The sequence below is a fragment of the Chaetodon auriga genome, chromosome 1 (genome assembly GCF_051107435.1).
Source record: "Chaetodon auriga isolate fChaAug3 chromosome 1, fChaAug3.hap1, whole genome shotgun sequence".
NCBI lineage: Eukaryota > Metazoa > Chordata > Actinopteri > Chaetodontiformes > Chaetodontidae > Chaetodon > Chaetodon auriga.
The window spans coordinates 17,834,203-17,860,328 of record NC_135074.1 but is presented as its reverse complement, the minus strand read 5'-3'; the positions used below and the strand labels follow the sequence as shown (position 1 = coordinate 17,860,328).

The following is a 26,126-nucleotide window of genomic DNA, read 5'->3' as shown; positions in this document are numbered from 1 at the left end:
TTACAGGCTTTTCCTGGAGCTTTCACCCTCAACTCACAGTCTTCCTAAGTGGTTGTCATGTTGTCAATAAAACATTTCAGTATGAATAAAACATACCAAGCAGTCTTTTTCTGGCTCCATAATGCTGCCCAAAGGTTTGGTCATCTCTTCTGTACTGGAGAGGTTTCTCAAAGATTTCCTTGTAAATGAAAGGAGGCTCAAATCAATGCAACACATCACAGGCATAGTAGTATTGAGGTGGCTTGTTCACCTGTCTCATAAATTATGTATTAACACAGTGGCCAAGAAACTACATTAGTGCCTTTGCGCTCACCTTTTCTGTGGTGCTGAGTCAAGCAGGTAACAGCAGGCTGAACGCTGGTCGGGCCTCGTGAACTGTCCTCTCTGTGACCTGCAGCGAGCGCTAGGTGGCGGTAGACGAAAAGCTTCATTTAGGCACACGGATGTGATTAATTGACTGTGTTCATCTCAGAGGAGGGAAACTACTCTCCAGCAGCTCCCAGCGCCAGCTCCTCGTTCAGTAACGACGCAGTTCATGTGGAGAGAGCAGCTATGAGAGAGTAGCTGGCATGCACGGACAATTCATGTAAATGGCGCCTGTCAAAGGGAAATTATATCAGCGTTCGCTGTTCTTCGTCGTTTTTCTTCCAATCTCAGGTAAGGAGCGTTTTCAGAGGTATTTTGTGAGAGTTGAAATACTAATGAAGTGTTGGGTGCATCACTGTGGCTGCCCGTACCTGAGCTGACTGTGGACCCTGAACAGGAGCCGCCGTGGACCTCTAAGTTTAAAGCTCCTCAGTAACTTTAACCTGAACGCTTAGTGTCCCTGAACGCCTCTCACCGCCAGCTCCCAACGTTTATCACCAAAGCCAGTGACGGAAAAAGACGAATAAACTATGGTGCTATCATAATAACCTGCTTTTTGTCGTTATATATGCTAACTGTTAATAAATTAACCTTAGTTAATCAATGTAATGCTAAATTGTCGCCTGACTGAGTGACAAACTGTCCTATTTTAGCTAATTCAACTGTCAGTTAACGTTGACTTTCTAACTTTCTCCGGATGTTCACCGTCACCGGATGGATTTTAATATATTTATTAGATATTAAAAGGTCATAATGAGGGTCATAATTAAAGAAGTTAACTTGAACTGGAGAGTGAAACCACTGCTGGTGTTTTTCCAGTTTTCTTTAATTCAACACTGTTTTAAGCTCCAGCTAAACGGATGCTAGTGAGGATATGAGAGGGCTGTGGATATGCCACCATTTGTGAGGCGTTTTGTGATTTTATGCCTTATCTAGCTGTTATATTGGGGCATAAAATGAGTAGCTGACCAGACAAGGGTAAAGTGACAGTATGTGTAATGTAAGCGACAGAGTGACTCTAACCAGTATCATCCAATTACAGAGCTGAAATGAGAGATCTGCCATGTGGATCAACTAATTCAAAGCCAGTCCAGCTCATATCAAACATAGAGCTGCTGTAGGAGATAGATGACTCCAGAAAGACGCATGCTGTGCTCAGGCTTTATGAATGGCCCCTGCCTTTGACTTGGGAGAAAACCGTGGCAGACTTCCACTGGTTGTAAGATAAAAATATCACATAGTTTCATTGTATTATTGCTTTGGACTGGATGTGAATACCCTCCTTTGTGTTCAGTTGATATATTGAATTATAGCCCTTTAAGAATGGCACAGTGTCTCTCTATTCAGTCCACAAAGGTCACATTAATGAAACATTACATAAAGCTCGTGCTGAGAGTTCAATAATAGGTTTCTATTTAAACTAAAGGGGCTAATAGGAGCCACTGTTTCACCTTCAGTTGGTGACTTTATGAGCCGTAAGTAATTGGATTAAAGTGGAGCCGGAAAGACATTACAGTATGAAGCCACAATGTGATTTCTCTCCAGGCCAGTAGACCTATTGCTGGTGGTCCTCCCAGCCTCTGAGATGTGATATTTCACCATAATAGGGTGTTTTAGTGTGTCACAGTTGTATTCATCAAAGACTATAAACACTGATAATATCCATACAGAGGATACTGAGCCACGCTCTTCTCTCTTTCCACAGGTGTTTTATGCTTTAGCGAGTTATTTTTCATCAAGGAGCCCCATGATGTCACTGTCATGCGGAGAGATGCTGTTATTTTGGACTGTCAGGCGCACGGAGAATCGCCCATCGACGTCAGATGGCTCAAGAATGGAGTTAACCTGATGGAGAATGAACGGGTGTACCTGCTCTCCAATGGCTCCCTTTATATTTCAGAGGTGGAGAGCAGAAGAGGAGACAAATCAGATGAAGGGCTCTATCAGTGCCTTGCTCAGAACAAGTATGGCGCAATCCTGAGCCAGAAAGCCCATCTTACAATCGCAAGTGAGTATCATGCTGGAATCAACTTGGAAACACATCAGTGTGGAGGACGTGATGTGATGGACTCCTGTAATCAGGTTCAAGCAGAGTCAGATTTAGTGTGTTCTGCTGCTACGATTTACTTGCAGTATTCACTAGGTGAGATTCAGATCTCCTCGCATGAATCATCCAAGGAGTTTAAACCTATGTACACTCTACTGTGTATTTAGTTATTTTGCTGCTTGATGTTGCATTTGGGGCAGCTTTGATGGTGGCAGTGGAGGAAGAGGGACAAAGTCTTCAAAGTTGGAGCTCAGAAAAGATGCTCTTTGGAGGGGGAATATTCCCATTGGTGTGTTAATGAAGGAGCAGCTGAAAGGTTAGGAGCTGTCCAGGATACCAGCTTCCCAATGCGAAAGAGCAGATGACCCCCATTCACAGGCTGAGGCTTTCATGTTATTGCACCCTGATCGCTGGAGGAATTGTTCTTTTGGAATGCTTCCTCCTCCAGTGCTGTGTGAGCTGGCCATGGATTTTCAGGGAGGAGTAGAGAAGCTTCAGGCAGAGTTGGTGTTCTGGGACCTTATATCCCTTCCTCCTACACCACGGGCCATGTGTCTTGCTGTGCCACTTTTGCAGCATGTGTGTTAACACTTTTACCCTGCCAGCAATGCGTTCCCATCTGTGCTAAAACGTGCATTTTTAGCATTCCATACAAGATGCTAAAATTCAATTTAACTGTAAATTTATGGCTGAGTTACATAACAGTTGTTGAGTTTCATGAGCAAGTTGACATGAACTATTCGGAAGTTGTACTTGGTGTACTGCACTTGCTCTCTGGTAGAGATCCCTGTCGTAGCTCAGATATGTCCTGGTGCTTAAAACTAAATATTGTTTTATTAATTAATTGAGTAGTTTACCTACTTTATAGTTTGAAGTTAAGAGGTGATAAAGGCTGCCAGTGAGCTTTACTAGTTTGTTTTAAAATGGCACTTAGACCTGCTTGAGGGTCTATCTGGAAGCTCATAAAGTTTGCACATACCTGAGAAATGCTCAGTTGAAGGACACAGAGGTAGCAGTGGGGGTTGTTGCAAGTGGTGTGTGTGTGCGTGCGTGCGCGCACACACACACACACACACACACACACACACACACACACACACACACACACACACACAAATGTGAATTGCTGTTTCCTAGTACCACAGCCTTACCCTGAGTGTCTAAATGACCAAACTTTATTACAGGTCTTACCAGGTCAGTAGGGGCTGGAGGCTTTGCACACAATTGTTTTCTGCCTCACTACTCTGGTGAAAGAGTGAAAAGCTTTTCACTCTTTGACTGTTTTTGTCCACGTTGCCCCCCAACCCCCCACCACACCCCTGTTGCCCCCACATAGTCATAAAAGAAAACGGTTTCTTTGGGGGCCATTGTTTGTCCTGATATCAGTGGACAGAACAGCTGGATCCACTGCAGGGGTAATTGTACATTAATTGCAAAAGTTAAAGATCAGAGATTGAGTCTCAGTTTACATTTTGGTTGAACAGTCAAGATGGCAATCCTCATTAAACAGCATGGCTCTGCTGTATGACATGTCTGTTGCATAGAAGTCTGCTCAGAGATTTTGGCAACATGGACATTTGTCTTTGATTTACTTTAACTGGAGAAAGAACATATTACGAACATTTTGATCCAAGGGTCTCTGTGTCCTGAGTGAAGCATGTGGGGAGCCTCAATACCTCCTCTCCAAAGCCAATGAAATATCCATCTTTATCAGTGATGTAGGGCTGCAACCGATTAGTCCATCGACATAATAATAACTGTCAAAGATTTGCTGGTTTTGGCTTCTTAAATGTATGGATTTGTTGCATTTCTGGACTTTTGGCATCTGGACTGTTGGTTGTACAAAAGAAGCAATTTGAAGACATCACTTTGGGCTCTGGGAAATTGTAATTAGCATTTTTCACAAATTTTGGAAATTCTGTAGACAAAATCATTTAATTGTGAGAAAATCAGCAAATTAATCAGTAATAAAAATAATCGTTAGTTGCAGCCCTACAGTGATGTTATCATTTCCCTTCCTGTAGCTTAGTTATTTCTAAGTAACAATGACAGTAGGAATGTTTTATGTCTCCAGTGCAAGGATTGAGCCCACTGTGGGCTTTTTAATCCTGTGCTTATATGCTGGAGCTGTGGACCTGCCAGTTGTTCTTTGAGGACTGTGATGGTGATGGAGGAGAAACTTAAACATTGTGTTGCTAAAGCACAAAGGTGAGAATGGATTTGGTCTTGATGAAAAGGAATGCGACACTTGAGCCTCATCATGTGACTTTTGTCAATAGAGTTCAGATTGATGGGGATTTCAGGAGAGAGATTGCCTCCTGAGTTGCTCCCCTTTTTTTGGGCTTTTGCACTATGTGATTGAAGGTACATAAGGCATGAAAACTGAGAAAAATGTCAGATTCCTCTCAAGCTTTTCCCTCTGTTGCACTGTGGCGAACTCGTTTGAATCGTTGTTATGTTAGGTGATATGACAACTGAGAACTTAACATTTTATGATGAAGAAACTGTAATGAGGATCTATCACACATCATCTATCAGTGCATACCTAAATAAGCAAAATAAGCATCAGTGTATTGCCATGGCGTCCCACATTGTAGTTTTGATGTACTGGTGTGATTTAAAAGAGATATTTGAATGAGCTGCTGCTATTCTCTTACAAAGTTTACTTTACCAGGACTGCAGCATTATTTTAAGTTGCCAAGGAATGTATTTAACTTGCACTGGCTCGGCACAATTAGAAACCCCAATAAGACGTAAGCAAACCTTGCACAGTGTGAGCTGTGGTGTGAATGAATGAGATGGCCTTAAGTGAGACAGCTCAAAGCCAGGAATCTTGTTTTTCTCCTCTGCTGGACACGAAAGGTTACCATGGTTCCCCCGAGCGGCAGGCCTAGAGGTCAAAGGTTTCTTTAAATTGTTCAATAGATGAAGGGCAGGGAGACAGAGCACAGGACTTAAATCTTTCCTGCAGTAATGCTGGGTGCTCATCTGGCTTTTTCAACTGCTGCAGTGGACACCAGTGGCTCTACCTTTGTGTTCATGAGCATCATTCTTGCCCGCATCTGTTATTGTACAACATAAGTTTTATTTTGTCATCTGCCATCAGCTTTCTTTCTAACACACCACAAGATAATACTGTTGCCAAAAACAGAGTGTAGCTTCTTACAGATTGACTTCTTCATCTCATTGTTGTGATTCGGAGATTAAAGACAATGAAGCCACTGTGTGTGGTGAGTGGAGGGTTGCTTTTGAATGATTGGAAAACTTTGTGGCAGAGATAAGGGATTGGAGGGGGGGGATGGATGCTCTTTGCGGCACCACTCCCCCACCGCCCGGTCGGTGCTGAGAGGTCACGCCGCTCATGGGAATAGGTCTTTGTTTAGCCAGGCCAGTGGTCACTTCACTGTCCTGCAGTTTGTGTGTAGCAGCAGCAAATCTGCCAGCCAGCCAGTGATTGATTTGTGGGCTTTTTCAACTCTGCGTTCGTTCCTTTCTTATCAGCCTTCTTTTTTTTTCCAGAGCCTTTTATTATTAATGTGCAGCGGGGTACGTGTCACATTGTAAAGGACTCATCTGTCAATTGAAATAGCTGCATTTTCAGTATTATTTGCAGAATGAGTTAATGTAAAATGAACTTATTTTGTATAAGCATGTGGTGTACTCCAGTTCACAGGAATAGCATGTGCAAGAAGAATTCTTGTGAAACTTCTCTGGGTTGTTTCAGTGAATTAATGAAGGTTTTTTTTTATGGGCCTCCTGATGCAGAAGGCCATCAATTTAACATTCAGCCTGCAGGATCAGGAGAGAATGATCAATTTTAATGTCTCCCCTAAAAGATTACCCTGGGGGGGGGGGGGGGGGGGGGGGTTGGGACTGTTGGGGGGCATCATTGCAGAGTAATAGATGAACACAGCATAACTGAACACAAACTGCCTCTTTTGGTTTCAAGGTTCCTCTTTATTAGAAAGTGAAAAAGGACTTAAGATGTGGCTCTGTTCTCAGATTGTTCTTTTCAGTTGGAAGGGATTTTTGTTTATTCCAGCATTTGATTTACAAAAAATCTTTAATGATAGTATCTTGTCTTGGCACTTCACCGTCACTGAGGATGTATTTGATACACAGTGTGTTCGCTTACCTGCCCAAGAACTACACATTTTAGGTAGGATATAGAAAGTGCATATTGTTTTATATGAGATGTGTAAAATGTGCTTTGGTGTATATCACTTTATATCACTGTCACTTTAAAGATTAATAATTGTAAGATTTATACCAAAAGAAGTATATCACTGAAATAAAATCAGCACGTTTATACCTCTCGAAGCTCACATGCAGGGAGACAACGCTGTGCTGTGTCCTAACTGAGAAACTGACCACAGTAACCAGAGGAGAGAGGCTGAACTAATTCCTGGTATTTGTAAGGGAACCTTTGTTTGGGCCTGACCTGTCCACTGACCTTTAGTTTGTTGAGCTGCTGGCATCAGCAGGTCCATCTGTTGCAAGTTGAAGTGAGCCGAATACAGCTTTACTCCTCCGTTTGAGTTTAGACTGTAGTTAGAACATAACATAATGAACCAGGAGGGCTTTGCACAGGCTCATGTTCCCATGTCTTCAGCTTTAAAGTTTGAACTCTAGAGAGAGAGAGAGAGAGAGAGAGAGAGAGAGAGAGAGAGAGAGAGAGAGAGAGAGAGAAATTGACTGTTTCTCTGTTACCTTCATTATATTGCAATCTTTTTTAGTCGTGATTTAATGTCTTGCAGCAGCCGGACTGCATATTGTTTTTGTTTGTTGTTGCAGCAGCAGCTAGCAGTTGTCACTGGTATAGGAGAGAAGGATATTGTTACAAAACAGCATTTAAAAACAATGCAGCTAGAGAGCAAACTGAAGGATTTCTAGGCAGTTTGCAGGGCGGCGGTGAGCAGCAGCGCTGGTTTCGGGTGGTCATGCAGGGCTCTGCCTGAGTAGGGTGCTAACCAGGATTTGTGGAGGTCAGAGGTGAGATTGCTGGGACAGACAGATCACCAGAACAGTTTCTTCATGCTTTTGGGGAATAGTCTGAGGAATTTGCTCAGTGTTTTACTTGGCAGAAATGTTAAAGAACAGATGTTTTATATTTATGTATTTTGTTGGAATAAAGGAAATGACACACACATACCATTTTACTGATTTAGTAACACACAAATAATAAATAGCTGAATGAGTTAATGCAGATAATTTAAGTAAATCAGAAGGAGCTTTGCATGTTTGCCTTCATAATTTCATCCGGACTTTAAAAGCCCCTCGGCAAACATCAGCGCTCCAAGCAGAAGGTCAGCCTTCTATTTTCAGCCAGGAGAGATCTGGCAAATGCTCAACAAACCCTTGCAGTTATAGATTTTCCTCCTTGTCTTAGTAGTTTATCAATAATCAATGATTATCCTGCTGTTTGTCAATCCAGCAACATTTGACTGAATGGAAAGGCAAAAAGTAGTGAGGCAGAGGATGAGTGTAGCTTATCTCTCATCCCCTATAGTCATATCACTTCAGCATATTAATGGCATTTTTGTAAGAGCCTGCATTAACACGGAGGGGTGGGAGAGGGTGAGTGTGTGAAGGAGGAGGGCTTTGAATGCCTACCCCTACTTCTGTCTTCACATCAAACAACCACAGTGGAGCTAAGAGGGATAACAGCTCAGGACTAATTTGATTAAATGTGTCTATGGTGCAAGGATTGATTGAAATGAGCAATATCAGGCATATACCAGGAATTTCACTCAGTCTGGAAAACACATGTAGTAAACAGCATCCATGCATTCAATGAGCAAATTCATTTCAATTCATACTTCTATGAAGTCCCTTGTATCAGTGGGAAAGAATAGACCCAACAGCAAATATAAAATACATCAATCTACAACAACTTAATCAGTTGTAATTAATCAGTAAATTCTGTTAGAAATACTCAATCAGAAATACAATTTAATGCTCAACCAAAACCGACACCCTTACCTTAGGCAAAGGTGGTGCTCTTACTTGCACAAATGTCAGCTTAATTTGAAGGCAAATTGTGTAAAAGTCATAATTCACTAAGTGTTTTTTGGCAGTCAGAGCTCTCCTGCTGTTTAGCACCACAACACCTGGCAACACTGCTCACACACAGCCATCCATCACGGCTCTCATACACTCTATTGCGTGTTTATGACTGTGGAGGGATTTCCTGTGGACCTTTCTCGAAAGCAAAGTTTAACACAGCGTGGCATTGTGTGTTTCAGTGGAGAAATACACTGATAAGTATGTAATGTTTTTCACTCAGTACTTGACAGACTCGATTGGTTTCAGCTCAATTTCCCTGCTTCCTCTGACTTTTTGTTTCTTCTTTGCTGAGTGCTGACGGCTCACTGCAGCAGAAGACACTATGGATGTGTCCACTGAGGTGAAAGAGCACCACAGTGTGTTTGTTTATCCTTTTCTGAAAAGTTGATAAATTCAACTTTATGGGAAAAATCCTTTACAGACTATTGATCTATCCATTTTTGCACCATGGACAGTGAGATATATTTATGACAATGAAATAATGTTAACATGCTGTAATGCTTCCTGTTTTTTGGTAATCTCAGTATTTGCTCTCTACCACAAACAGCAGTGCAATTGATTTCTTGTAACAAATGATTGACCTCAGGCTTCTGCAGCTTTTTGAGCACAGGGGGGACGGTACGGCAGTGGGTGACCTTAATGACTTTTAGGGCTTTTATGGCCTGGGAGGAACTGCTGTCTACAGAAAGAGAGCATTTATTTACCAAAAGGGCTAAAACAACTTTAGTCCTTATAAAATGCGTACACTTCTGTTGGCTGTTTGGTTCACTATAAAAGACCTTATTGTAATTCATGTTAGGCCTCAATTGCTTGCTGCTCAGCTGGTGCCTGACAACAGCTCAGTTTCAGGGAAACCCTATCCACGCAGGATGTAGCTGTTCCACTCCAATCATCACCTTCCTGCAGAACTCAGCAGGTCTGTAGCTTTAGGTAATAGGGATCTCCGTTTTCTGACATTGGCTGAAACTGAGTGAGATGGATGAATGTCTGAAATACATCAATATGTTTGTAAAGTGGGACAGGTAATTAAGAAATACTTAATTAAATGATCATCCTTTGGATTGATCTTGTAGAACCAGTCACAGACACATGTTTATAATGGCATTTGATAATGCTAGTGTCTGATGTGCTTTAGTATTGTGTCAAAGAATGTTTTGTGGCAGTTCATGGAGTGAAATGCAACACCAGCATTTCCAACAAAGAAATAGCTCAAGGGAAAGGGGTTTCCTTTGACTTTCTCTTAAAAAGACTACACGTAGGAGATAAAAGCATGAATACTCTCTTGGTTACAGGGAAGAATTCTACTGTATGAGACACAGAGAGTTTTATGTGTTAGTTGAAGCTGTACATCTTGGCCAGTTCTCCTCTTAATGTCCTTTGGCAGATGTACAACCTCAGTATGGGGCTGAAGAAGTTGATAAGTGTGGCTGTTTTACAAATAATCGGTCATTACTAATCAAGTGAGTTCATGGTCACCTGTTCTTAGCCAGTCCTAAAATGTAAACCATCTATTTATTGGCACTGGCTGGAAGACATCTCATTCTGGCACACTATAGGATGAAAGGGAAAAACAGTTTTAGAAGAAACATTAGAGAAATTAATTTCAGTTTGGTACCAGTAATACAGAACATTAAATTGCCTCTTGTTACTCTGTTTTGCTGCAGGTATCTCGTCTTTTGCAATCCAGCCAACGTCAATAGTGGTGACACAAGGTTCAGTTGCCAGGTTTTCCTGCAAAATCAGTGCACACCCTCCTCCAATCATCACTTGGGAGTTCAATCGGGTCACATTACCCCTTGCCACTGAAAGGTATGCCCTCTGTTGTTTTCAGTTTAACTTCATGGTATTCATTTTTCACATACTTACTGGACAGCAGATTTTTTTTTAGATACTCTTTAGCATTATCAGCGGTTAGAAATATTTGACCTGTAATTGCTCTGAACTGTAAGCGATAAACGCTGTATTGTATCTGTGTGTGTCTCTGTCCTCATAGAATCACAGTCCTGCCCAGTGGTGTTCTTCAGATCCATGGGGTGCAGCAGGCGGATGCTGGGAATTACCGCTGCATCGCCACCAACATTGCCAGCCGCCGACGAAGCACGGAGGCCACCCTCACTGTCACCCCAGGTGTGTCAACCAGCTCTTTTTCCAAGTGTGTTGTGTAATGGACATCAATACACAATATAGCCATCACAAACAGAGAAACTGTGTTTGCTGTAGATGTTTACCTAAATCTAGGTAAAGGAGTATGTGGTGGGATAGGTGTTCTAAATTATTTTATCAGAGAAATTACCATATTAAAACCAATACTGCAGTGTAATAGTAGGGTGAGCGGATTGTGTCTCTCAAGTAGTTGTAGACTGGTCAATAGTTGGTTGAAAGGCTGATTTGTTCACTAAAGGGACAGCACAGAGATAGTATTTTCACTTTAATCTACAGTATATATCATGTCACAGCACCTGCACTAAAGCGGTCTTCCTCTCCCTCTTCCCCCTCTCTCTCTCTGCAGCCCCTAGCCCCCAGCTCCCCCAGAGGCCACGCATCATCGCCGGGCCACAGAACATTTCAGTGTCGCTGCACCAGAACGCCATCCTGGAGTGCATGGCCACAGGCAATCCCCGACCCATCATCTCGTGGAGCCGAGCCGACAGCAAGTCTATTGATGTTTACAACACCAAAGTGTTGGGGAATGGCAACCTCATTATCACAGACATCAAGCCCCAGCACGGAGGAGTGTATATGTGCAGAGCCACCACCCCTGGCACGCGAAACTACACTGTTGCTGCAGCCAATGTCACTGTGTTAGGTAAAGATATAGAGTAGTGTGTGTGTGTGTGTGTGTGTGTGTGTGTGTGTGTGTGTGTCACATTACACAGTCACATTGCGTGGACTCGCCTTCCTTATGGGGAAAAAACTCATAATGTAAATCATTCAATTTTACGATGATGACTGGGATCAATGTTATATATGGATGTATTTTTTTTTTCTTTCCTTTCTTTTCTTTTTCTCATCGATGTTGTTCTTTTAAAGCACCACCTTCCTTGGTCGAGTGGCCAGAGAGCCTGACCCGTCCACGTGCCGGCACCGCCCGCTTCGTGTGCCAGGCTGAAGGAGTACCAATGCCTCAAATCACTTGGTTCAAGAACGGAAAGAATGTTCAATCCAACGGTCGTATCAAGATGTACAACAGGTATCTTTCTCTTCATTTGAAGGGTCATTATTGAGATATATAAATCCCTTTTCTGACAAGTCTGTATGCACAGAGATAATGAAAACTGAAAGCCTAAATCCTTTTACCGCAAAGCACTTGTTTAACATTCTTTTTTGTCTTGACATTTAAAGCTATTCAAATAAATAATTCACTGCTGTCCTTACAGTAGAAAGGAAACTGAATAATTTACAGCAGTGCAAATGGGGTCTTAGTTGGTTTCCCTATAATTTGCTTCCACTCCTTATTCAACTGTCAGCGCTTGTTAAAGGTAATTATAGATTGACTACATTCTAGTAAAGTAGCCTCAGGATGAAGCCATCTGTGTACATCTGTATCCACAGCAAACTGGTCATCAACCAGATCATCCCTGAGGACGATGCCATCTATCAGTGCCAGGCAGAGAATGAGCAGGGGTCGGTCCTCTCCATGGCGAGGCTCATTGTGGTGATGTCTGAGGATCGGCCGAGCGCCCCCAGGAACATCCGAGCCGACACCGTGTCGAGCTCCGCCATCCTTCTGGCTTGGGAGAGGCCTCTGTATAACTCAGATAAAGTTATTGCTTACTCAGTGCACTACATGAAGGCTGAAGGTGAGTGGTGTGTAAACAAACAAGAGAGACCAGGGGTCATATTTTCCTTGTCTTTTTGTCACACAGCGATATTATCTCTCGTAGAAGGAAACTGTTCAAACATTGAAATATTTCATGCGTCTGAACTTTAAAAGGGTACTTAACCGATTTGGCATTGCACTCCTGTAACACTGTTGCACACATGACGGACAGTTTGAGGCAGCAGAACTAGAGATATAGCTTTTTGTATTATAAGTCATCCATTATTATTCAGTGTCAAAACACGGTGCCCACATCACCCACAATGCAACTGCACTGCCATCAGTCTAGTTCCACAGGAGTGGAGATTCTGGTGTGTTATGCTCGTATCGGGTAATGTAGCCTGGAGGTGCTAGCATGAAGCAGAGATGAAGAGTGGGCTACAGAGGTCTACTAAGATCACTCCTTTCTGACAGCACACCCACAGATTTTTCTCAGCCCTAATTGACACTGACTCGAGTGACATCGTTTGAAGCAATTTACCAGACTTCACAAAGCTCCTTCTGGAAACTTTGTACAACTTTTTTGATGTGTGCAGTAGCACCCTCCAAGACCTGGACTCAGACTTTGATGTGTAAATTCAGTGGAGTTCCCTTGTAAAGCAGCATGAAAGAGCAATTTAGGAATTTGTGCCATTTCCTGTCTAGAAGGTACTGTATATTGTGGGAGTTGACTGTGTTGTCAGTGCAGTGTTGGTGGGCAGAGGTCGAGGGAAAAAAGACATAGCCTTCTAAAATATAGAAGAGCAACATCTCTTTCTGGACAAACAGGAATAGTCTTCTATAGACCATGGCCCTGAAGAGTGTTGAGGCACAGGGTCCCTTCCTTTTTGGCTGATAAGATGCAGGAGGCAGACAAAACTATTCACAAAAAGCACAAGGGTTGCAGTGTGGCAGCAGAAAAGCCTTTCAGCTATCCTGGGAACTCTTGCTGTTGACAACAAGAGTCACATTCAAACAATGCAACGTTCCAGAAAAAATCCAGCTTCTTCTTTCAAGCACTGCACTTAATTATAATGCCACTCACTTCTATTCAGGAGGTGAAATGTACAGAATTTAACAAGAGAAAAAAGGAACACCTGCTTGATTTTGTGAGGGATAAGGAGGTCAAAATAAAAAGAAGTTGAACAAATTCTCTTTGTTTGTTTTTTCTTGAATAACTGACATCTGTCAGGCTTTTTCAGCGCTTAATTGAAATTTAGTGACACAATCTTCTTGGTCCCAGTCACAGAGAATGGCTGTTCATCCACACTGACAGAGTATTGGACAGTACAATCTCCACCTGAAGTTACAGAGAAGCTTGGCACTAAATGCAGACTCTAATGAAAGGAGGAACTAATTAGCCGATGTGATGGAGTGTCCAAAAGTGTGTATTCTGCGAGAGCAGTGGGAGGGTGTGAATTGGACAGGAAGGGAGACTTTGTTACACTTTTCAGAAAGGCTTACAGAGGCATTCAGACTATGGAGAAAGCTTTTTGTTATTTACTCCTCAAGTACTTTGTTTACAAGGTCAGAAATCACACCAGGTGATTATTTTTTAATCAAGTACAGCTTTTGTGTTATTTTGCTAATCTACTCTAATTAAATAACTATTACACAGTAAGTCATTTGGAAAGAATAGTGCAACTGTATATCTTTCACCAAATAATAAAAAAAAACTTTTGTCATAGCGACACAAACTTTTTTGTTGACAAGGGCAGGATTTTAATTTCCTGCTTTATATATATTATTTTGAAATATACTCTAATTTATTGAAACAGATGTGGGAAAAAATGAGATTACTTTTTAGAAAAAAATGAATTTCTCATCTCCTCATGCTAAAGGTTTGATTTATTTATAATGCAATGTCATTGTTGTCATTTTTGTCAGGATTAAACAATGAGGAATATCAAGTTGTCATTGGAAACGATACAACTCGATATATTATTGATGACCTGGAGCCGGCTCGTAACTACACCTTCTACGTCGTGGCCTACATGCCCATGGGAGCCAGTCGTATGTCGGACCATGTGTTCCAGCAGACACTGGAGGATGGTGAGGCCTACACCCTGGGACATCTCTAAACGATATAATCCTTCCCACAGTGGAAGACAAATATAAGAGTGAGGTGGAGAAGTAAAGGAGAAACAGTGCTCTTTTTCTGTAAGAGCTCAGAGTGTGTTTCAGAGTATTTTAACTGCAGTGAATGAGCATTATTGTTAATGTAAGAGCCAATGTGCCCATGAACACAAGCTCATGTATTTTTGTTCCTTTCCTGTGGAACCCTACCTTTCCAGGCAGCTTTAATTTGCCACACAGGATTTTCTCTCAGTCTTAACCTTCATGTCTTGTCGGTCCACAGTTCCCCTCCGCGCCCCTGAACTCAGCCTCACCAGTCACAGTCCTATGGACATCCAAGTGTCTTGGCAGCCCCTTCCAGACAAGCTGAGCCGTGGCCGAATCTCCGCCTACCGTTTGTCCTATCGCACCAGTGCTGAGAGTACAGTCTCGCAGGTAGAGCTACCTGGAGAGAAGACACAGCATCTCCTGGAAAACCTCCAACCTGACACCATCTACCTCCTGCGTATTGTTGCTGCCACCAGCATAGGGTGGGGGGAGCAGTCTGTATGGACATCCCACCGCACCCCAAAGGCATCCAGTGCTCGAGGTACAACATTTGAAAGGGTTGTCCTTATAATTTCTGAAATAGCAGTGTGTAGCTAAGTCAAATGTACAGGCACATTGAAAAATATTAACATCCATGCATAGAGGAATTTCAGCCAATAAAAATGAATCACTGAACTTGTCTCTTCTGTTTAAACCATGAGAAAGAGTCAAGAGAAGAGCTTGCTCTAATAATCTTGTTAAGGCATTGCATTTGTTACTCCGTGACCTTTGCCCTGCACTGTCAGTAACATTGGAAGGGCTTCAGTCATGGGTCATAAAGGGAGCGAATCAGGCCTCTGGGTGGGAAAGAGTATATGGCTGCTTAGAGCCACATCTAAAGCTTTGAGGTGGGGGAGGGGTGCATTTTGTTTTCCTGCATCGCTATTGCCCTTGTCTCGAGTTTAATCTCATACAGGAGTCTTTCATGGGTAAACTTTTTTCCCCTTATTCCTAAAACGAAAATGTGATGAAATTGCTCGCTTTCCTGCTATTGTGCTTGTCTCTGGTCTGCACTGAGTGTGAAACAGCTGGTAAGGTATTGTATTCACTTTTCAAAGAAGACCCCTGGTCAGGAATCTCCTCTGTTGTCACATAAAGGCTAGAAACAGCCTGGTGACGCCATTCCAGTTTTCTAAGAACAAGTTCATATGCAAAAATGCAAAAATGGAAAGAGTGTCAGCAGCACTGTTTGTTTATTTTTGCTCATGGACCTTCTAGAAGTGTAGGATTGTAATCCATTTCTGAATATCATAATCAAAATATAAATGTTTTTCTGACTCTTTTCTCTTTAGTTCCTCTGGCTCCTGAGCTGCATTTGGAGCCTTTAAACTGCACCACTATTTTGGTGCGCTGGCAACTGGCACCCAAGAACTCAGCCAGTGTACAAGGCTACCGACTGTTCTACCATGAGGAGAGCCAGTCAGAGAGTGCCCCGGTTCAGCTTCGTGCCTCAGATAATACACACACCATCGGAGGCCTTGGTGAGTTTTTTTACAGATTGTTTGAGTGACTTCCTGCCACCGTACTACCTGGTAAGCAGGAGATTAAGCATATATATATATGTGTGTGTGTGTGTGTGTGTGTGTGTGTGTGTGTGTGTGTAGAGTATTGTCGTGTTTTTCTTGTGAATGCCAGTGCTCAACAGCAACACATGACAGAAACTTCGCATCACATGTACAGTGGATGATCTGACCTTATTTTATACCATCTCGCTGCGTAGATTTTCATCTTGATGAAGAAAAACTACTTTTCTTAAAAGTTCTTTAACTTGTTAGTGCTTTAAGGTGTGAGTTCCTATCAGTGCTGCTGGTTGTGATGTTAAAAAATGGCCTCACTAGCATAACTGATGACATTTCATATATGTTAGTGGTTGTAGTGGGTCATTAGGAAGCTAAAGACAAAGAAGGATTTCAGCAGACACCCTCATATTTTTACAAATGATTGTCAAGATTTTAATGAAAAAATGTAAAATGTTTAAGCTCACAGAAGTTTCAGTGAAATAGTGTGTGGTGGTTAAAACCAGCAGCAGCATCTGTTGACAGCTGATGAGTGATTAATTGCCTTAAGTCTTGTCATGTGTCCAGCAGCACCATTAGCCATGGAACAGAACAGCACCACATCCCACATCCATGACCTCCCAACCTCTGCACAGGATTTCTCTCTCTCTGTGTGTGTGTGTGTGTGTGTGTGTGTGTGTGTGTGTGTGTGTGTGTGTGTGTGTGTGTGTCCTTTCAGCAGCTGCTGGGTGGTGTTTGGGGCATATCACAGCTCTTGTGGCCTTTAGGTCAGATTCATTTTGGCTTTTTTTGTTTGAGAGAGGAAAGGGGGATCAGGCCAATGCAGTGGACAACTGACCATCTGTGGCCGGAGGGGGTCAACCAGGTGGTCAGCAGCTGACTTGTAAATCAGGAAGCTCAGTGCTTGTACAGGATCAGAAAGAAAGAAAGATGAGGAGGCACTATAAATTACTTTAGGTGTTAACTCTAAGTGCTGCAGGCATTAAGTTAGTTAGATATTTAGTTCAATGGTTTAAACACCACTACTATTAATGCGAGTGCCACAATGCATCTACCATGAAACCAACGACAACTACCCCTGTTTCTACTCATAATGATGTACACTAATACTCATGAAATTGAACTACTAAACTAATTATATAAGTCAATCCTGGCATGTCAGTTCCATAATATCTTCAGGTGGTGGTCAGAAAGACATAACTGAGAAAATTACACTGAATTCAGTTTAATTTGTGTTTTGCTCAATAAATTCCTTTGATATTATCTAATTTCTTAATATGGAGAGATTTGCAGTTTTTAAAAGCTGCCTGCTCTTCCTTGTTTCGTCAGATTTCTCTGAATATTGAAAAAAGGTTTTGGGAGGAGGAGGAAGCTGCAGTCAAAGCTGCTGATAAATATATGAGACAATTAGAAAAAAATAGCAATATCAAAAATGGGATTTCAGCACATTAAGAAGAAACTGTCTTTTTGTCCCTCTTTGATAAAGGAGCTTTGCAGGGCTGTGTTTTGAAGAGAGGGAAGCTGTTTGGTGGAGGCAGATTTATTATGTGTTTTATGACTGCTTTGAGCAGTGTTGCTGGAGGAGCATTGACATCAAAGACTCTCATTGTGTTTGGCTTTTAGAGCCACAAAGATAGTTTATTAGCCAAGACTTAGAGGAAATGCAGCCTCTCACCAACTGAGCCGTAGGCCTAACAATGAGCATGCCTCGTGAGCTCACTATCTTGCAGTTCTGAGATTTCTTTCTCATGAATTAGCCGCAGCACTGTGCACAAGGAGAGAGGTGTAAAATGCAGCATCTGTCCTCCTGTGTGGCAACACATCCTGCATCAGAGAAAAAAACCCTGCTGTGCTGTGAGGAATCTGACTAAATAGCTTTAACACTTGTTACCAATAATTACTCACTCAGTAATGTCAGTTATAAAGCAGCATCTTCTGAATCGAAAGTTGGCCATAGCTAACATTAGCCGCTGTATGCAAATGGTCATACCAGACCAAATAAGTTTTACGTTATATGGCTCATAAGTTTCACTTTCATTTTGGAAAAAGGATCATTTTTTCTTTCTGAAATGACATTGTCTCATTTTGACGGTGATGGGCCACACCTGAGATCCTCTGGTAATCTGCTTCACAAGTGTGGACCATAGTAACAACTGTATCCACAATGAAGATTACCCCTGAGACATTATTTGCTAAATATTGTATCTTCATACTGAAGCACTCTGCACAGATTTGAAGCTTACCAAATGCTGAATGTTGATTTCTCTTAACAGGTGATCTCTGCACATTACATCTGCTTGTACTGTAAATGGCATTTCCTATAATTCCAGTGATGTTGCACACAGCAGCTGCCCTTTTTTATGCCAATAAGATTGATTTCTAAACTATCAGCTGTGGTCAAACTAGATTCTGCTGATTCAGCTCTGTGTACATCTGCAGAAGGACGTGTCCTGAGCTGGCTATTAAATTAACACTTATGACGATCCAGATGATTGAAGCACACCCAGAGAGACAGGAATGTGTTTGAGAGGCTCCAGTTGGGTATAAATGACACGGTGATGTGACCTTTCCTCGCATGTGTTTTCTCTGCTCAGCCCATGAGAGGAACGTGTAGTCGTAGTCGAAGCTTAAATACCTCTCATACCTGTTGGCACCAGGCAGTGCTGCGTGCACGACTGTAGATTTATCTCAAAGCTGCAGGCCACCTTGCGCCTTGTCCCCTCCTTTTATTAAACACAAGGCAAAGTGCGCGTGGTGTGAAAACTAGATTTGTATTCTCAGTGTAAAAGGTCGTTTTGCACTTGTGTGAGTGTGAGTGTGTGTGTGTGTGTGTGTGTGTGTGTGTGTGTGTGTGTGTGTGTGTGTGTCAGTATGTCTCTGTTGATTTGTGTGAGTAAGGGCAAAAGAGAGAAGGAGAAAGAGGGGGAGGAGAGAGATGATAGATGCTGGTGTGTGGGTTCATGCAGGAGTTGACATTTATGGCCCCTGTTCAGGCCTGGCTTGCTGTGGCCTGGGGGGCCCTTCGCAAGCCAGAACAAAACCTCAGGGACCAACAGGATCTGCATTTTGGCTGTAAAAAAAAGTGGGTGACCACAAATGGCTCAAATATGTCCCTTAATACAAACACCATAATTTATTGGAATAAGACCCTGTGAGATTTATCCCTTTGGGAAGGACAGGAAAATGTCTTCACTCTTCAGGGCACTCAGCTCTCTACGAATATAACGTGTTGTAATGGAGTCCAATGCAATATCAAGTAGTGCTAAAACAATTAGTCAGTTAATTCAGAATAAACTGACAACAATTTTGATAGTTATTTAATTCTTTAATATTAGTGTTTCCAGGTTTTAAAAATGTGAGAATTTTCTGCTTTTCTGTGATTTATATCAATATAAACTGAATATTACAAAACAAGACATGTTGATTAGTTAGACAGCTACTTTGTGAGCTGTAGTAGAAAGTATATTTGTGTGATTATTACACAACCTCTTTGATGTAGTAACCATTCTGGCTGTGTTAAATTTATTTGCTATTTGTGGACTCGCAAGGATATAATAACAATTGATCTGATCATGTAGAGTTTTCAGGTTAGAGCTTCAGGCATCTGCTCCATGAGTGAAAAGCAAACCTGTCCTCTGAGTTTTCTCTTATCAGGACAACTGTGTCATCACCTATTAAGTGGCATTTTATTTAGACTCTTCCCTGTTTTTCCACTCATTTCCTCTGCTTGACCCTCCCCCCTCAGAGAGAGCCCTATAACCCCTCCTTTTGCAGGATTTAGCTTGCCCAGATTCCATGTCAAAGGTCGTGGCCCAGATGTCACAGCTTCCCCCCTTGCAGAGCTACTCTCTCGCATAATTACGGCAGGCCCATTGTATTGTGGGGCTGGTAGAGGTGCATACTACGTGCCTGTGCCTCTTTAGAGGTGGACACTGAGGCATAACAAAGTGGGCAGAAGCTCTGGGTAACAAGGTGGACATTGTACAAAAAGTTTAGTCCTTGTGGTTTTACTTATCTGTTGCAACAAGGAAAAAACATCTATGAGGAGAACTTCTTCTACTTCAGATCATCTGCCTGCTCAGTCTTGGTATGGTAGACCTTTATGATGCAGTTAAAATCGGTGATAAGCATTTTCATGTACTCATAATTGTCTTTTCAATAGTTGTGTAGTTGTACTCAGGGAGAATCCTTGAGCAAAAGACGAGGCTCATCTCATATTCTACACCCGTGACCTCAGATTCTTTCAGAGTTTAATCTCGGCCTGACCTGCTGGCCCTGGTTTAGCTCTGGTGAAACTCCTCAGGGCTGCATGGGGGTGCAAGTAGCTCGACTCCACCCCTCCTAAACTTCTCTACCCTCGACTGACACAAATTCATCTCCTGTGGTCTTCCTGAATCTGGGTCTTCTCCAGAGCCCCTAAATGTCTCATACAGCTATAGAAGCTTGCTTTCTGTGGGATTGACAGGACTGCAATAGTTACAGGGTCAATTAAAAAAATGCTTAGCATATTTTGTCAAACAAAAATAATATTGCAAAAATGATGATCATGAAAATCTTTGGTCTCCCAGCAAACTGTTACCAAGCATTTGAGAAACCTTAATTAAAGAGGTGTGGGATGAGTGGGCATTTCTTTATCTATATTAATATTATATGCAACATTGAAATTGGAGCCAATCATTATTCTTTTAGGGGTGAAAGGGACATTTGGTCACATGGCTTTTGTTCAGAGCAGGGCCTTCAGGGTCACTGAGGCCTGCAACTGCTGTTGACCATCAGCGATGTCCTTCCCAGGGGATTCTGTCCGTCGATTTAACCCCCAGTTTCTGGACCTGAATAGGAGTGGCCACTGACCACTGACCAGCAGGTCTGATGAGGGCTGGAGTATTTGCAATGAAAAGACTCCCGGTGACAGGGTGATGGATCATGGACCTTTTCTGTTCTGTTGCCCTGAGTGCTTCAGAAAATGACCAAAGGACTTGCAGCACTGAGCATCTGTCGCACTGCCTCACCTCTAGTTCCCACCACACTATCAAACTAGAAAACCCCACTGACCCCACACCCACACAGCCCAGGTCTCTCATGTATCACCCCTGCTTCCTGTAGGCTCTTTGAACCACATTGTCATCTGTCTTGGTGTTGTGGTCCATGGTGAATTACTATGTTGATTGTGGAGTGTTAGTGAGAATAAATCTCTATGGATGTTTATTTAAGTCCAGATCTAAGACTATGCAAAATCTGAACTTTGTGTGTTTCTCACATTTATATGATGTTATTGATTTACCCATTTTGGTGTCTTTCTTTTTCTTAATGTAGACCCAAGGAAGAAGTATCACGTTAAGCTTTTGGCTTATAATGTTGTTGGAGATGGCTACCAGGCTGACCAGACTATCAGCACCCCTGGATGTGTCTGTAAGTCCCACAATATACTTTCTTCAGTACATCTGACACATGACGGCATCCTTTGTATTTGTTGCATTTAGAACTACCAAAGTAGGGGAAATAACATTACTTTTAATGTATCCCTCAGCTGTTAGAGATCGCCTGGTGCCGCCTCCACCTCCTCCGCACAACGTGTACGCCCAGACAAACACTTCCACTGCCATATTTCTGCACTGGGGTCGACCAGCCTTCACCTCCAGCCATGCACTCAACTACACTGTCCGCTGCAATCCAGTCGGCCTGCAGAACGCCTCCCTGGTGCTCTACCTGCAGACGTAAGAATTTCTTCATCATACAACCTTTCATTTAAAACAGTTTTAGTCTGTTGTCTTGTACACTTGGGGGCCAAACCCACAGCAATCTCACATGACATATTTCACATATATAATGCTGTTAGGGGCTATTCACATATTCATTAAACACAGAATTGTGTTTCCGGTCAGCTGATGAAGTATAATATTGATCAGTTTAGCTTTAATAAATGTGTGGGGACTACTGTGTGTTCTTTCCTGTTTGGAGGAAAGGGATTCATGGAAAGTGAAACCAGATGTATAACACACATAATGGTGTGTTTTGTGTATCTTACCATGAGATGTCTCATGCCACAGTTCAGTTTGATCATATAATGATATTAACAATAATTTCACATATGAGCAGCAGATGATTACCACAGCCTCAGCTCTATCATATCATCTAAACTGTTTCTTTGCAGCACTTGACACTTTACATTTGCTCGCACATGTTGGGAAAAACTTACAGGTTTCTTTTCCCTCACTGCCAGCACAGCTCTATATCACCATCTGCTGGACAAGACCTTTCCTTCAACAACTAGTTAGAAACACAGTAAAACTTCAAGTCTGGTGATTAATATGACTATCTACATCATCATAGCTGTTAAATGTTTTGAATGTATTGTTTTTGATTTCGTGGCACATTGGTGTCAGATGTCACTGAGTGCAATTTATTAGAGTGATGAACACATCTCCAAACCTCTGTTGTGTCTTTCTTCTGCAGGAGTGAGGAGAGCCTCCTGGTGCGAGATCTGGAGCCCAACACCAAGTATGAATTTGCCATTCGCCTTCACATTGACCACCTGTCCAGCCCCTGGAGCCCTGTGGTCTATCAGAGCACTTTCCCTGATGGTAGGATTTAAACTCTCAAATTTCAGTGTCAATATTGTGCACAAAAATCCTGTCTGGGCCAAGCTCAAATTTCTTCACATATTGTTGTTACCTATGAAATCCTGGTTTTTCGCAGTATTTTTATTTGACCTTGTTCTTGTCATCCATCCACCTCTCAGCTCCCACTCTGCCCCCTTCCAATGTGAAAGTGACTCTGATTGAAGAGGACACGGCACTGGTTTCATGGAAACCCCCAGATGAACCCAACGTAGCTGTGACACATTACATGATCCTGTACGCCTCCAGACACGCCTGGATAGCAGGGGAATGGCAAGTGCTGCAAAGAGAAGGTAATGAGGAGTGTGGACAGAGATGCATAGAGAAGGAGCTTGTGCAGATATGCAGGGGAGGCAGAAGCAAAGTATTCCTCTGTTCCCACACAAATGGTCCATTGGAAATCAGTAACTCATTTGATCCTCCAATCTATCTCTGCGTTCATTGTGATCTCTTAATGGTGCCAGGGGAGGTTGAGTTCATCGCTTGTGTCGTACTGATAAAAGACCAGTTTGGAGGTTTAATGTGATTACAACTAAGACTTTGATTTACCTTTTCACACAAGGACCATTTTGAACTACTACAATTAAGTTTTTGTAATCGATGTTAAACATGAAGTGACCATTTAATGGAATGATTCACAGAGATATGCACTGTTGGAGGGAATATAATGGCATAAAGAAATAAAGTTAATGTGGAGAGCTTAGAAAATGAACATATTAAAATATCCTAACAGAGTCCTCTCAGTCTCAGGCACTCATAACTACAAAGCTGTTGTTGTATCTGGTTTGTGAGGCACCAAAGGTGTTTTCAAGAGGAGATGACCGCAGGAAACACACAGAAAAGACACACAATTCCCCCTTTGCCACTGGTGAAGGGGTCAAAAGTGAAGCCTTCACAAAGCCCCTCCAGCTCAACCCAGCCCCCTATCACCTCAAGCTGAACAACCCCCCTCCCCAGCCTCTGCTGGGACCCTGGTGGTGTGTAGACTGGGTGGTACTCGATAAGGGAATGTGTATAGCCCTGATCCCCCTGACCCTCTGCTCTCCCTGTCAGAAGCTCCTCTCACATAGCACCTCTCAGCCATGAGGATTGTTTTTAATGTTTGTCTTTAGTGTCTTTCACTGCATCACAAAGTCCTGTTCTTCAAGGGTCAGCTGACTGACCAGACTCAGCTACATATCAGAGTAACAGAACTTCAGAAGTTTATTCAAGATTATGTTATCTTATGTCAGGGGCTCAAAGATTAAAGGAATAGTCGGACATTTTGGGAAACTCCATCCTTATTCATTTTCCCCCTTTTCTGTGTTCTTTTTTATACGAATTGAACAAACGAGATCTAATGTGTTAATTAAAGAACTTTACATGTGTGGGTAAGCAGTTTTTGTTACCTTTTTGGGGTTAGCTATTTCCCTGTTTCCTATCTTTATGCTATGATTAGCTTGCTGGTCACTTGGTCCAGGTACATAGTTAGTGTTCAGACGTGAGAGTGGCATTGATCTCGTCATCCAACTCTTGGCAAGAAAACGAATAAATGCATTTCCCAAAATGTCAAACTATTCCTGTAAATACCACAACTAAATGCAGTTAAATACCCAACTGTAGTATGTGATCAAAAACTTCATAATCTTTTTTAAATAAGTTGCTTCATCCCAGCTATACACTACATGACCTCAAAGTGGAGTCATAAAATATCTGAACGTAAGTAATCAGATGAAATTACAAAAAGCCTAAATAAGGTAATGATCTGTGACAATAAAAAAAACTTTCCACTTCTTCTCACCAACAGGGAGCATCACCATGGCTCTGCTGGAGAATCTGAAACCTGGTCAGATTTACTTGGTGAAAGTTTCTGCATCCAACAGCATGGGTGATGGGCCGTTTTCTCATACAGTGGAGCTGACAGTACGAGCAGATCTCTCCTCTGGTCACGATACTCGGCTTTCCCATGGCTCCACACACTCCACAGGTCACTTGATGTCTCATGACTGGGGTCTTATAAAACTTGAATTTAATTAAGCTTTTTGAGACTTCACTATGGCAAATGATTGATAATCTGACCGTGTTGTGTTCATCTTTCGCAGCCTTTTCTGATGGCTTCTACCACCTGGACCAAAAGTCTATGACAGGGATCACTGTGGGAGTCTGCATCGCTCTCATCTGCATCATCATCTGCGCATTCATCATTGTCTGCAGAGGCAAAAACAGGTAGTTATCTGAGCACAGTGACAGCAAATGGGGCTGATACATGTTGTTTAACAGCAAAAGCCCAGTCTGCTCAAGAATCCTCTGTCTGTGGTGACGCCATGTTTGTTTCCTTTCAGGAAATTTTCAGCTGTCAAAACACGCAGAGAAAGAGTGAGCGCATCTGCCTCAGCTGTAGGACTGGGCGCTGAGGGACAAGCTGAGAACACTGATGTGACCATGCCAATGATGAGTCAAAACCATTTCATTGATACCAAGGTACTTAGAACAGCATGTCACATGGATGCTAAGATGTATTCAACTTTTAGGGAACATGAAATTGTAAAGAAGGTATTGATGATGAAAACCCATTAACCATAATAAAACAAAAATCCAATGTACAGAGAAACTGTGGAATTTAAAAGTCAAACGGTGTGGGGACCTTGACGTATTCAGAAGCACAAAAAATCTAGTTGCAAGAGTGACTGAAAGTTCACTTTTAATCATATTCCTGGTTTCCTTTGCATACTTAAAGCAAAATATTTTTTCCACTTGTAGGGTGGAACAAATCTCATGATAAACTGTCTCGGCCCTGTTCAACACTGCACTCAGAAGAAAGAGAGGTGGTTTTCTTTCAGCAGTAATGTGAAAAAGGACAATAAAGCCGTACAGGTAAGATTGAGAATCATCAGTCCTGCTTGTTAACAGCAAATTGTAGAAAAAAATCCCCACAATTCATCGCTTACCCAGCTGTATAAATGACAAGGGACTCTCTCACCCTGACTTGAGCCTCAGGCTCCAGAAAATTGTGTCTTTAAAAAAAAAATGCAGACCCAAACCTCAGCTCCTGTTTGTAATGTGGATGATAGCATGTGAATGCAAAATAAGACATCCAGATAGGTTGCAGCTATTTGCAACTACACAACCGTAACTGAAGCAACATTTTCTTTCTGCTACAGAACACGAGACACGGCACTGCTTCCTACCAGCCTGGTACCACAGTGTTGACCTTTGAAGAGGAGCTATCCATGTCTCCAGACCAGCCCACCACCATGCAGGCCCTGCTTTGGCGTCCTGGTGACACGGAGGGCTCCTCCAACAGCGAGGGCAGCCACGCGACCGGTGACTCAGGTCGTTACTCTCATGACGAGACAGAGATGACCAACCTGTCGTCTGGTCCCAGCAGCCGCCCGCCATCTCTGACTGCAGAGGACAGCGGAGGCTCAGACTGCAGCGGGCCCACCGAAGAGCCGGGCGAGCATCTGGGGGAAAGTCAGACTGACGTGAAGTTAACGGAGGCTGTTGAGATCGGCTGCTGTGGTGATGAAGCGCAGAGCAGTTCTCGCTCTGCACTCTCTCTCCAAGTGTGA

The 26,126-nt window shown here is 42.5% G+C and overlaps 1 protein-coding gene across 1 annotated transcript; it reads left to right on the top strand.

The window, feature by feature from the left end:
* The first annotated feature begins 590 nt into the window (after nucleotides 1-590).
* On the top strand, nucleotides 591-26,126 carry prtga (protogenin homolog a (Gallus gallus)). The gene is made up of 19 exons (XM_076736661.1): nucleotides 591-657; nucleotides 2,072-2,374; nucleotides 10,144-10,288; nucleotides 10,473-10,606; nucleotides 10,989-11,285; nucleotides 11,510-11,669; nucleotides 12,032-12,279; nucleotides 14,166-14,330; nucleotides 14,638-14,943; nucleotides 15,734-15,922; nucleotides 21,272-21,367; nucleotides 21,486-21,672; nucleotides 22,412-22,539; nucleotides 22,698-22,868; nucleotides 24,362-24,541; nucleotides 24,657-24,780; nucleotides 24,897-25,035; nucleotides 25,315-25,428; nucleotides 25,716-26,126. Exons 1-19 carry the CDS (start codon nucleotides 591-593, stop codon nucleotides 26,124-26,126), a joined length of 3,564 nt encoding a protein of 1,187 aa, XP_076592776.1.